General features: G+C 32.1%; 1 protein-coding gene across 2 annotated transcripts; it reads left to right on the top strand.

The window, feature by feature from the left end:
* Window positions 1-9,004: 9,004 nt before the first annotated feature.
* Window positions 9,005-10,438, top strand: LOC102631171 (zinc finger A20 and AN1 domain-containing stress-associated protein 6). 2 transcript variants are annotated; one of them, XM_006481736.4, is made up of 2 exons: window positions 9,005-9,364; window positions 9,459-10,438. In XM_006481736.4, the coding sequence occupies exon 2, from the start codon at window positions 9,506-9,508 to the stop codon at window positions 10,007-10,009; it is 504 nt and encodes a 167-aa protein (XP_006481799.1). In that variant the 5' UTR covers window positions 9,005-9,364; window positions 9,459-9,505; the 3' UTR covers window positions 10,010-10,438. The 2 variants fall into 2 exon arrangements, with proteins under 2 accessions (XP_006481799.1, XP_024955422.1); XM_025099654.2 differs by having other exon boundaries at window positions 9,020-9,364; window positions 9,440-10,438.
* Window positions 10,439-10,968: the final 530 nt, after the last annotated feature.

The raw sequence follows: 10,968 nt of genomic DNA, 5'->3' as shown, positions 1-10,968 counted from the left end.
TGGCAATTGGCATGACCGTGTGTCTCAATGTAATTCTCATTAAATTTTGCAGCACTGATATGCTCCCACCAATTAGGACCACAGTGTTTTGTGCTAACTTTAAAAGAACTTACTGTAGCTTTAAAACACACACACACGTCTTGCTCAAACGCATGCGCAGACCACATACACACTCGTCTCACTGAAACGCAAACGCAGACCACACTCAAACGCAAGCGCAGACCACCCTCATCTCACTGGACCACAGCACTCTTTCACACCCCCAAATCCACAGCAGTTGTGGGTTACTCTCTCTCATATCCCCTCTCTAATTCTGTAATTTTTTTGTTCCATATACATATTCAATTTGGTTGGCTTGAATTTTTTACTCGTGATGAAGCAAATTATTGGGCAAATTTGGTTGGCTTGATTTTTTAATTCTCAATTAGGCAAATTTTGTTGGCATGATTTCTTGATTCTTTATTATTGTTTTAACTAGGCAAATTTAGTTTGTTTTAACTAGGGAAATTTGGTTGGCTTGAATTTTTCACTGGTGATGAAGCAAATTATTGGGCAAATTTGGTTGGCTTGATTTTTTGATTCTCAACTGGGCAAATTTTGTTGGCATGATTTCTTGATTGCTGATTATTTTTTTAACTAGGCAAATTTGGTTTGTTTTAACTGGGCAAATATAGTTGGCGATTTGTTGAGTTTTGATTATTGTCATAAATTCATAATCAGAACAAAGTTCCTACGGCTGCTGTGGATTTGAGGGGTGAAAGAGCGACCGACGGCCGTTGGATTTGGAGGGGAGATTGAGAGAAAATAACCCACGGCTGCTCGATTTGGAGGGGAGAGAAAAGGGAGTCGACGGGGAGATTTTGTGTCGTTGAGGGAGAGAACGAGAGAGCGCGTGTGTTGCAAGTGTCAAAATTATCAATTCACAGTGACTATTTATATTTATTTCAAAACACACCGTTCGGTGTTATGTGTGGTGCAAAACGTGGTGTGAATCTCATTTTCCTAAATTTTGATGTGATTTTCTGTTTAACTTTCCCACCGAGAAAAAATAAAAAAATCACAATCTTGTAAAATAGTCTTTCAGTGTTTGCCCATTTTCAATTAAAAAAATTATATATCACATAACATAAATGCCCATATATCAAATTAATACTATTAAAGACAAATAATAAGTCCTTAGCATCTACAATTATTTATAGAATTTATATAGTCTACATGTGATTGATTATCTTTTAGTCGATCAACCGAGGGAACATACTCCCTTACCGCCTTCCGCAGCAGTTCTCTGTGAGTCTTTTCATCGGGATTGTTCTCATTTCCAACAAAAATGACGAATTTCATTAACTTTAACACATCAAAAAATATAGAGATTAATTAAAAAAAATTGTCAAGATTTTATTCTTTTTTTAGTATTGATAAGCACACATCACAATCACTAAAATTAAGTGAGGTGGTGTTTGATTTGATGGAGAGGAGAGAAAGAGAAAAGGAATTCAGTTTTCATTTCCTAGACAAAAACTTCCGAATTTAATCCTTCTAAAGTTTTTAATAATTAGTTGATGTTGATAAATAATTATATATTGATAATTTTATTATATCAAAAACTATTATTGATAAAATAGATAGGCACGTAACAATTTAATCAACTTAGTGACTCCCACAGCTGCTTCACATTCATGAATCGAATAACTCGTTTCTTGATGCCACTTCTTCATCATCAAACACTTGATATTGCAGGTTGTGGTTTCCAGTTTCAGGAGCTGGTGAAGGAATGAGATCCTTCTCTCTGTTATAAATGCAAGTGAGCAACATGAGCATATATAAGTTACTGCGAAATTACATACTTGAAAGGAAGTTCAATTCTGAGCTTGTAGCTGATTAACTAGAAAAATATAGCAATAGTGACATCCCTTTAACATAAGATGGGATTAACCAACCTCATCAACATTGTTCAGGGCAAAGAAAATGGTCCCAGCAACGACAAGTTTATCACCCAGAAGAGGTCTTGAACCACCTAATAGAAGGATACGTGATAAGAAGACTAAAACAAGAATGATTGTGTGGCCAAAAACCCTAAATTCAGAGGAAAATTTTGTTTCTAAAAGTTTCCCCTTAAAGTATCTAGAAGCACAGCCATCGACGACGCAATATTAAAAATAGACATAGGTCGAAATATGATGCAGAAGCTAAGAAAATGAATATAGGTTGATTAGGGAAAAGAAAATGTCACCTCCTCCAGCCATCCCAGCATCAGTTAACCAGCACTAAACCAAGGCCAAGCACACACAGGGCTGCACCGAACAATTGCCATAGAGAATATCGAGTGCCAAGGAACAACCATGTGAGGATTATTGTCCAGCAGTCCGATAGAGTCACACTAGTAATTGATGTGAACTGGAAGGCTTTATTAACTGCATCAAAATTCAAGTGCCAAGAGGTCAAAAATTGACGTAGTTTCCTGTCATTTTAATCTATCTATTTTTAGTTCACCGAACATTGCCATTTTTTTACAGATAACGTTCAAAGTTTTATATATTTGTTTTGCTGAGTTAGGCGCCGTTTATGATTGCAACTAAAATGCTATATATATATATAATTGAAACTCATAGTATACATGCTAACATTCTGCTTCGACATGTATAACAACAACAAATATAACTAAGGGTGCGTTTGGAATTGAGGTTGGGCAGCTGTAACTTCCAAACTACAGCACTAAAGTGTTTGGTAAATACTAGCTGCTGTAGTTTGGAAGCTATATTGATGTGATTTTTCACTTGTTTCTTGGAAAATCTTTTATATCTTTAATAATTTTGTCAAAATTATTATTTAAATTTTATATTTACTACATATTACTAGCTTTTGTTTCATAGTTACAATTTTTTCCCACAGCAATTGTAGCTTATAGCACCTCAATCCCAAATGCACCCTAAATCTTGAATGTTGTAGTTATTGTATCAATATCATCCCTTTTCACGAAAATCAATTCTCAACCAAATTAACCAGAAACAGGCGATCACAGTTCTCAACTTTACTTGGCTTCTCCACCAGCTGATAATGGCATTCCAGTTCATTGCTAATTCAAACTTTCAGAGAGAAAGCCAATTAATTGGCTATTATTAGTATTAGTTCCTTCAATTCGGACGGGAGGGAGACTTGAGATATACATATGCGTGCGTATCATCAGACGGCAATTGTCTCACGTGGTGGTTGCTCAATGATCAAACTACCCCTTTTTGTTTCTTTCTCACATTTTTGCCCTCAAACGATTCTACAAGTCCCTGTGCAAATTTAAACCAACACTAACGCAGTTCATGCTGTGTTGCTCATATCAAATTCACGTCGGCATCATGTAATTAACAATACATACACTACTTTAATTTACATTCTCTTCTTTTTGTAATCAAGCCAAAAAAACGTGTCCTATATACATTATATGGATGGAATCTTTTTTAAGTTTAAAAGAGTTTGTCCCATATTGACTCTTTACTCTTTAGGATTACATCATTGATTGAGATTGCGTCCATTTATTTTCTTCAGAGTGCACTAAAACGAGTGGCTGCAAGTCCTGAAGCCACGTCGTGATTGCTTGGACCAACAACACCTACACAGGTCACGATTGATGATCCTTACCTACCCCTTTTCGCAATTTATGATCGATCCCTATCCCTTACTCCATTTGAACGAAGAATTAGCCCTGGCTGTTGCATATCTTTCCGATATTGCGCATTGGAGAAAGTTTTCACTGCTCCAACATATGGTTCCTCATTCGTTGAATTTTTTCACCTGTATATTTCAATTATTTATGTAATAATAAAATTTACATAAGGAAAAATTTAAGAAGAATGAGGATAGTTGGAAATGAATTTAGGGTGAGGTTATTTGAACCCATTAATATACTTTATAATCCTATTTACTAAAAAAAATCACTACTAAAATATGAAAAATTAGGATTTTGCTATATTCACCCACCTTAATACCAAAGATGTCCTCAATCTATTTAAACACATAAATATACCAACTAATACACCCGTGGATTTCCTTTAAATACAAACCAATTTATTGATATAAAAATATTGTGGATCAGTATCAATCATCTAAACATGTATTTGATTGTAATTATTCTCATAAATCAACAAATTTGATTTAAAATTTTGCTTGAATTTTGCGTTTACAATGCATCTAGACGTGTTTAAATAAATTGCCTCTAGTTAATAGCAAATTGTTTGCGTTCATAACAAATCAAAACCAAAAGTCAAAATTAAAAACATGTAAAAAGTAAATATCATAGTTATAAGTTAATAAAAAAAATTTGTTGGAAATGATTTTTTTTGTTGTTTTCATGTACTTTAGAACCAAACATCATCTTGTCTTGGTGGAATGTTTATTCTGCAAACAAGCTTCAATTTGTAATCTACCTGACGTTTAATTCGTCTGCGTATTGAAGCTTGTCTTAAAGTGCCTAACCTGATCTTGAATAAACATTTCTTTTTTTTTCTTTTCTTTTTTTTTTCGGTTTGGCTTCATTACTCGAGATTTAATTAAGACATGCTACAGGCGGCTGTTGAAAGAAGAGCAAATGGATTAAATTATTTTCTTTAGTTTTATTGTCTTCTCTACTGACTAAAATTGTAATTTAAGTTTGAAATCTATTAGCAACTAAAATACTTGTTAAAATATAGGTACAAACATTATTTTAATAAGTTCAAATATCCTCACCCATAAATTGATTATTGATAGTCTTTAATTATTAATATAAACAAAACGATACATTTATTGAATTTGGGAGTTTATTGCTAAGGAGAATAAAGAAAAACGATGAATAACCTTTAAAAATTACAAATAGAAATTGACACTCAAAATTTTATATAAACAGGGGCTGCATTTTTAGCTCAACTTCTTTAATGTTGAGACCACATTCTATAAAGTATGGTTTTTGAAAAATTTAAGAGTTCACATAGACGAAATAAAAAAAGAAATAAAAAGCCATTTTGAAAGTACATTAAAGGTGTATTTGAGGCACTATGTTGCATTATATGATATTAATTGTATTGCATTAAGGTAATACAATACAATTTTTGGTGTACCATGGACTGTATGATATATAATACTATTTTGTAATATTATTTTATATTAATATTAAAAGTAAATTAGTATTATTTAAATTTATTAGTATTATAGTGTTATATTATTTAATTTTAAAATTAAATATTAAATAAATATTTTTGTATATTAATTTTTGTAACTTAAAAATAATTTTAAATACTTATATTAAATAATATAAAATTATAATATAATATATCAAAACACAATATAATATAAAATTTTCAATTTAACTTCTATAGACTAATGTCAAATATAATTATTTAATTTAAATTTTTATTTTAGTAAATAATAAATTATTAAACAATAAAAACTTTTTACATGTTTAAAGTAAAATAATTAAAATTTATTTGTGTAATAAAAGTAAAATAATGTATAATAATTTATTTATTAAATATTTAGCTATATTAATATTTTATATTTTTATATTACTATTTAAATTAAATTTTATTTAATATAAATATAAATGAATATCTAATAAATATAGATTTATTATAAATTATTGAATAATAAAAGTAAAATCATTAAATTTTATTGCAACATAGCCTAAACCATGTTTTCTCATGTGTTTATTTTTATGCTCTTTTCATTATATTAGTCATCTTTTTAATGCAGTGCAGTACAAGTAAAAATTACAACCAAACATGAGTATGCATAAAAATACTGTTTTAATATAATATAATATAGTGTAATACAAATTATCAAACGCACCCTAAAAGTTTTGGATTAGTCTAGACCATTATTTTTATGAAACATAAGCTCTTTGTATTAATTAAAATTCATATCTAATAATTTGACAATATGTTGTGACAAATGTTCTTGATGTCGTGCTTTTAAAATTAATTTTCACCATATAATTTTCAATTGGCCCTGAGTATAGTTTTTTAGATATAATATTATACGTAATTTACATAATTGAGATGCAGAGTTTTATAAACTAATCATGTATTATCATGATGCATTAGGTGTTAATTGACTTTATTTAATAACAAGAATTATTAATATGATAATCTTATTTTATCCATCAATAAATGACATGTCAAATATCACATCACATGAGTACATGTTAGAGATTCTCTCTGCTTAGGTATAGCATCTCAATTGATAATTTGATTCTGTTTTCAAGGTTTTAGATTCTTAAACTGGGGATTACTACAGAAATCTCCTTGAAGCTTAACATAAACTTTATTTGTCTAAATATATTCATGATGGCATTAATATCTTCTAAACCTTAAAAGAGAAATTCGTTGATACCAATAATAAGCATAATGGTCGTTAATCCGTTATCCGTCGCAGAATCTAGTTAAATGTCTTCTTTACCCTTAATTGCTTGAGAGTTGAGAATTTACCCCCTTTTCTAACTTTTAGCAGCTCCCAGTATACAAACCTCCCAGCAGTGGTTTTTAGTTGCCGGCGCCCGTAATTTGTAAAGTGCGGCTCATTCTCCTGTGGGCGCACAAACCTCTAACAATTAAATACTATTATTGGTATTTCGCAAATTAAAAGGTTATATATTCCTGCAAGATAAAATTATTTTACAATTTTATTGTTTTTTTTTTTTAACTTAACAAGCTGACATTCTCAAGCTCATAACTACTACCAAAGAAAAAAGTTATGAAATCCAATCCAATTGATCGTAGGTAGTGTTTACTTTCTGGAGTGGGAGTGTGGAGTATGGATTCCTCCCACTCCAGTGTTTACTTACCTTAAAAAAGGGGGGAGTGGAAGTGGGAATCCGTGGATCCCACCCAATTTTAGAATGGAGAGTGGGATTCTCACTCCCATGGGGAGAGGTGAGAGTGGGAATCCACTCCCCCCTCTTCCCATTTTTGGAGTGGGGAGTGGGATTCCCACTCCCATGGGGAGAGGTGGGAGTGGGAATCCACTCCCCCCTCTTCCCATTTTATCCTTATAAAAATAAATAAATAAATAATATTTAATAAAATAAATAAATAATATTTAATAAAATAAATAATATCATATTTATTAAAAATAATAATTATATCATATTTATTTTATTAAATTTAATAAAATAAAAATAAATAAATATTATATTTAAATGAATAATATTAAACATTAATTTTAATAAATATTAATTAATTATTTAATAATAATAAATATTTTATTTTAAAAAAATATTAATTTTGTACTATATTATCAATAATAATATTTCATTTGTGTTGCTATTATTAATAATTTTTTTTCACATAATTTAAATTAAAATTAATAAAAAATTATGATTTACATAATTAAGAATATTAGTAATTATTATTAATTTATAAATATAATAAAATATTTATTTTATTTTCCAAATATATTTTTTATTAATTTTTTAATTACAAATTATAATTCTATACATAAGGATAAAATTGTAATTTAAAACAATTTACTCCCAATCCAAGACAAAGTAAACAAATAATTAGGATTCTGATTGACAATCCATACTTTTATTTAGTCTAAGTAAACACCCTACTCTCACTCCCACTCCACACTCCTAATCCAAGAATTCCCACTTCTCAGGATTCCCACTCCAATCCAAAAAGTAAACGCAGCAGTAATTGATTAGTTAACAAAGTGACATTCTCTCTTTTGTTTTGGTGCTTGTGCTGCCCTCTTAAGGCGGAATGCTCCTCTAATATTGTTGTACAAAATGTCAAAAGATTTAATCAAAATAACGTATTGTTATTCTAATGCAAAAACTTAAATACACACCTATGGAACTATTTGGGTACAATAGAAGGTGTTATTTGAGTTATCATTTCATTGATCAATAGTTGAAATCATTATCAACAAACATTGAGGGAGGTCATCGTGGGCGACAATGAATTAAGGGATAATTTTTTTTAAGATGCATGATACAAGATGTTTGAAGTTTGAACCTTAGCTACACCGATGAGAAGATGATTTAGTTTATAATTACGGTTTGCTTACAGGAAAGGGCAGTCATATCTTGATTGCTCAATCAATGTTACAACTTACAATCAAACAGTGGCAAGTGGTGGTGCATCCCGACCGCCCATGACGTAAATCAATGCGCTGCATATGTCTCTTCAGACATGGTTGCATAATCCTTTAATCATTTACCATTTATTCTCAACATTATGTCAAATAATGTTCCCAATTTCACACCAGATGCCAACTGATATCGTCCATTTATTGACAATCATCATTATTGATTTACGCGTAATTATGAAGCGATATTTTTATTTAGGTGGATGGATAAGCGTAACAGTCCAAAGATGTTGAAAAAAAAACATCATTATTCATTCACCAGAAAAACAAAAAATAAAAAAGAAAAAAGAAAAAAAAAATATACCCTGTCATTTTAAATCTATTTAAACATATTTTTTTGTTTTTAGATTTAGTTTGCTTTAGAGAGATTTCACGGTTAGAGAAAGATAACCATAAATAATTAAATATAAATTTTCTTGCGTGCCAAGTACCGAATGATGTCCGTTAGTTTGGCGCCGAACCTAACTTTGCCGCTGACAAAGCAAACCGAAGCGCGGAAACGATACGCCGAGCCTCCAAAAACGAGCCAAATATCTTAACCTCAAAATCTTTAATTCTAACGACGGCAACTTTTAGGCTCCGCATAAACTGTAGCCAAAAGAGAGCATCATCGATACAGCTAAGCAAAAGCCATAATCGATCCGATTGTATTTCAAAAAATAAAAAATAACCTAACAGAGACAGAGTTGCTGCAAAATTAATCATTATTATTATGATATCATTTAACCAGCCACCTATTTCTACTAAAAATTAGAAAAAAAAAAGGAAAAAAAGGAAGGTGGGACCACTTTTGTAAACCACGTAGCAGAAGCCACGTATCATCGGAAACGGTGCGCACCTGGCAGCACACGTTAAAAATAAAATTGATTTGAGGCATGAAAATCCGTAGCCACGCACGTTTCGTTCATTCGCTTCGGCAAAAGGCCAACATTTAACAATGCCTGACGCTTAGCTTCCGATTTGCCTCTGGCCTCCAGCCTGGCTTCTGATATTTCTTTCCAATTGTTAATTGTTATATACATATATATATATATATAATTAAAAATCATCTATCTTTAAACAAATCAATAATTTAAAAAATTAATAATAACAATCATCATCGGTTTGTCTCTTTTCGCCGATCCTTCCCCCCTTTCTCCCCCTTTATTATCCTTCTGACTCATTCTGATCATTCTTGTTTACAAAATCTTCTTCTTCTTCTTCTTCTTCTCATTCCATTTTTTGTGTCAATTTCCTGAAATCCTCTTTACAGGTAATAGTCTCTATCATATTTTTATTTAAAATTATTTATGTTTCATAGATTATTCTTATTTTCTATATTTTAAAGTTATTTATTTAATTAGCAGAATAAGGAATTGATCGGTTGGCAAAACTAAGTGGAGCAGGCGATCATATGGCGGAGGAGCACAGATTCCAAGCACAAGAAGGGCACAGGCTCTGCGCAAACAACTGCGGCTTCTTCGGAAGTACGGCGACGATGAATCTCTGTTCGAAATGCTACCGAGATCACTGTCTCAAGGAGCAACAACAAGCGTCGATCAAGACGACGGTTGAGAATTCTCTTTCGGCTTCTCCTCCTTCGTCATCCGCCCCGTTCCTCGGATCTCTCCCCGATCCTCCAGCTTTGGCCCTGCCGGAAGTGAACGGAGATAAGGATGCCGACGTGGCTGTGGTCGTCGAGCAGCAGCAGCAGCAGCCACCGCAGCCGAATCGGTGTTCGGTTTGTAGGAAACGGATCGGGTTGACGGGTTTCAAGTGCAGGTGCGGGACCATCTTCTGTGGGACCCACCGGTACCCGGAGAAGCACGGATGCTCGTTTGATTTCAAGAAGCTTGGCCGAGAGGAGATTGCTCGAGCTAATCCTTTGATCAAAGCCGAGAAGCTCGAGAAGATTTGATTCCCACCGTCCGGATCTCATTTCTTTTTAGGAAATGAAGACGTCGTGTAATCAACGTCGTCAGGACCGTACATCTGGTCATGCCTGAGGCTCGATGGTTGATAAATATTCTCTCTTTTTCTTTTTTCTTAATTTTAATTTTTAATAAGGTTAATTTTGGCTTCTTTTTTTTTTTTAAATGCATGTAAAAAGTTTGGGTTAAAAAAAAAATTGGGAGGAGGTTTCATCCAATTCCGTGTAGATTTTTAAATCTTCATTTCGAGAGTGAGAGAAGTTGGTTTGGAGTTTTGATTTGCTCGTGTGAAAACTGCATGTGCGGCCAATCATGAGAACCCCATCTCAATGGATGCTGCCCATTTTCAAAAGTTGTATTCTATTTTTTTTTTTTACCCAGTTGGATAGAAAATTAAAGAAAGGTTGGTTTGTGTACTTACACGTTGTTGTTGGCATGTTGCTATTGGACGCTCAAAATTGAGGTCTTCATTTTCATGCCATTAGGTAGATGCATGAATCAGTTGTTTGTGCTTGGAGCGTATCCAATCAAATCAAGAATGGAAAGTAGAAACGTGTTTGATCACCTTTTACCTACTGAAGCCTGCGGCCAAAACTAATACACATGGACATAAAATAACATATTAGTCTTCTACTTGTTGAAATTTATTTTATATGCTATTGATGTTTAATGCTATTATATTATATACTATTTTACAAGTGGAGTTATTAGCCGCCGAAACAGGTATAGTTTTCATTTTCTGTTACACCCCTCAATTATGATGTCGTATATCCTCAATTATGCATCTTGTACGAGAACGTAACAAGAAATTTGAGACTTGTAACAAAAGCTAACAATAACAAAAACCATATTTGTGCCGTATAATAGCCTTTTGTCGAGAATATTTAACAACACTCACAATCTATATTCTTGAACAATAAGAAATTGAATTTTTTTCACCTTCCAG

The sequence above is a fragment of the Citrus sinensis genome, chromosome 6 (assembly GCF_022201045.2).
Source record: "Citrus sinensis cultivar Valencia sweet orange chromosome 6, DVS_A1.0, whole genome shotgun sequence".
NCBI classification, from domain to species: domain Eukaryota; kingdom Viridiplantae; phylum Streptophyta; class Magnoliopsida; order Sapindales; family Rutaceae; genus Citrus; species Citrus sinensis.
Note: the sequence above shows the minus strand (reverse complement) of the source record. Positions and strands in the feature narration are given on the sequence as shown.

Excerpts from the sequence above, each read along its gene's own strand:
- LOC102631171 (XM_006481736.4), top strand. The coding sequence starts at position 9,506 with ATGGCGGAGGAGCACAGATTCCAAGCACAAGAAGGGCACAGGCTCTGC.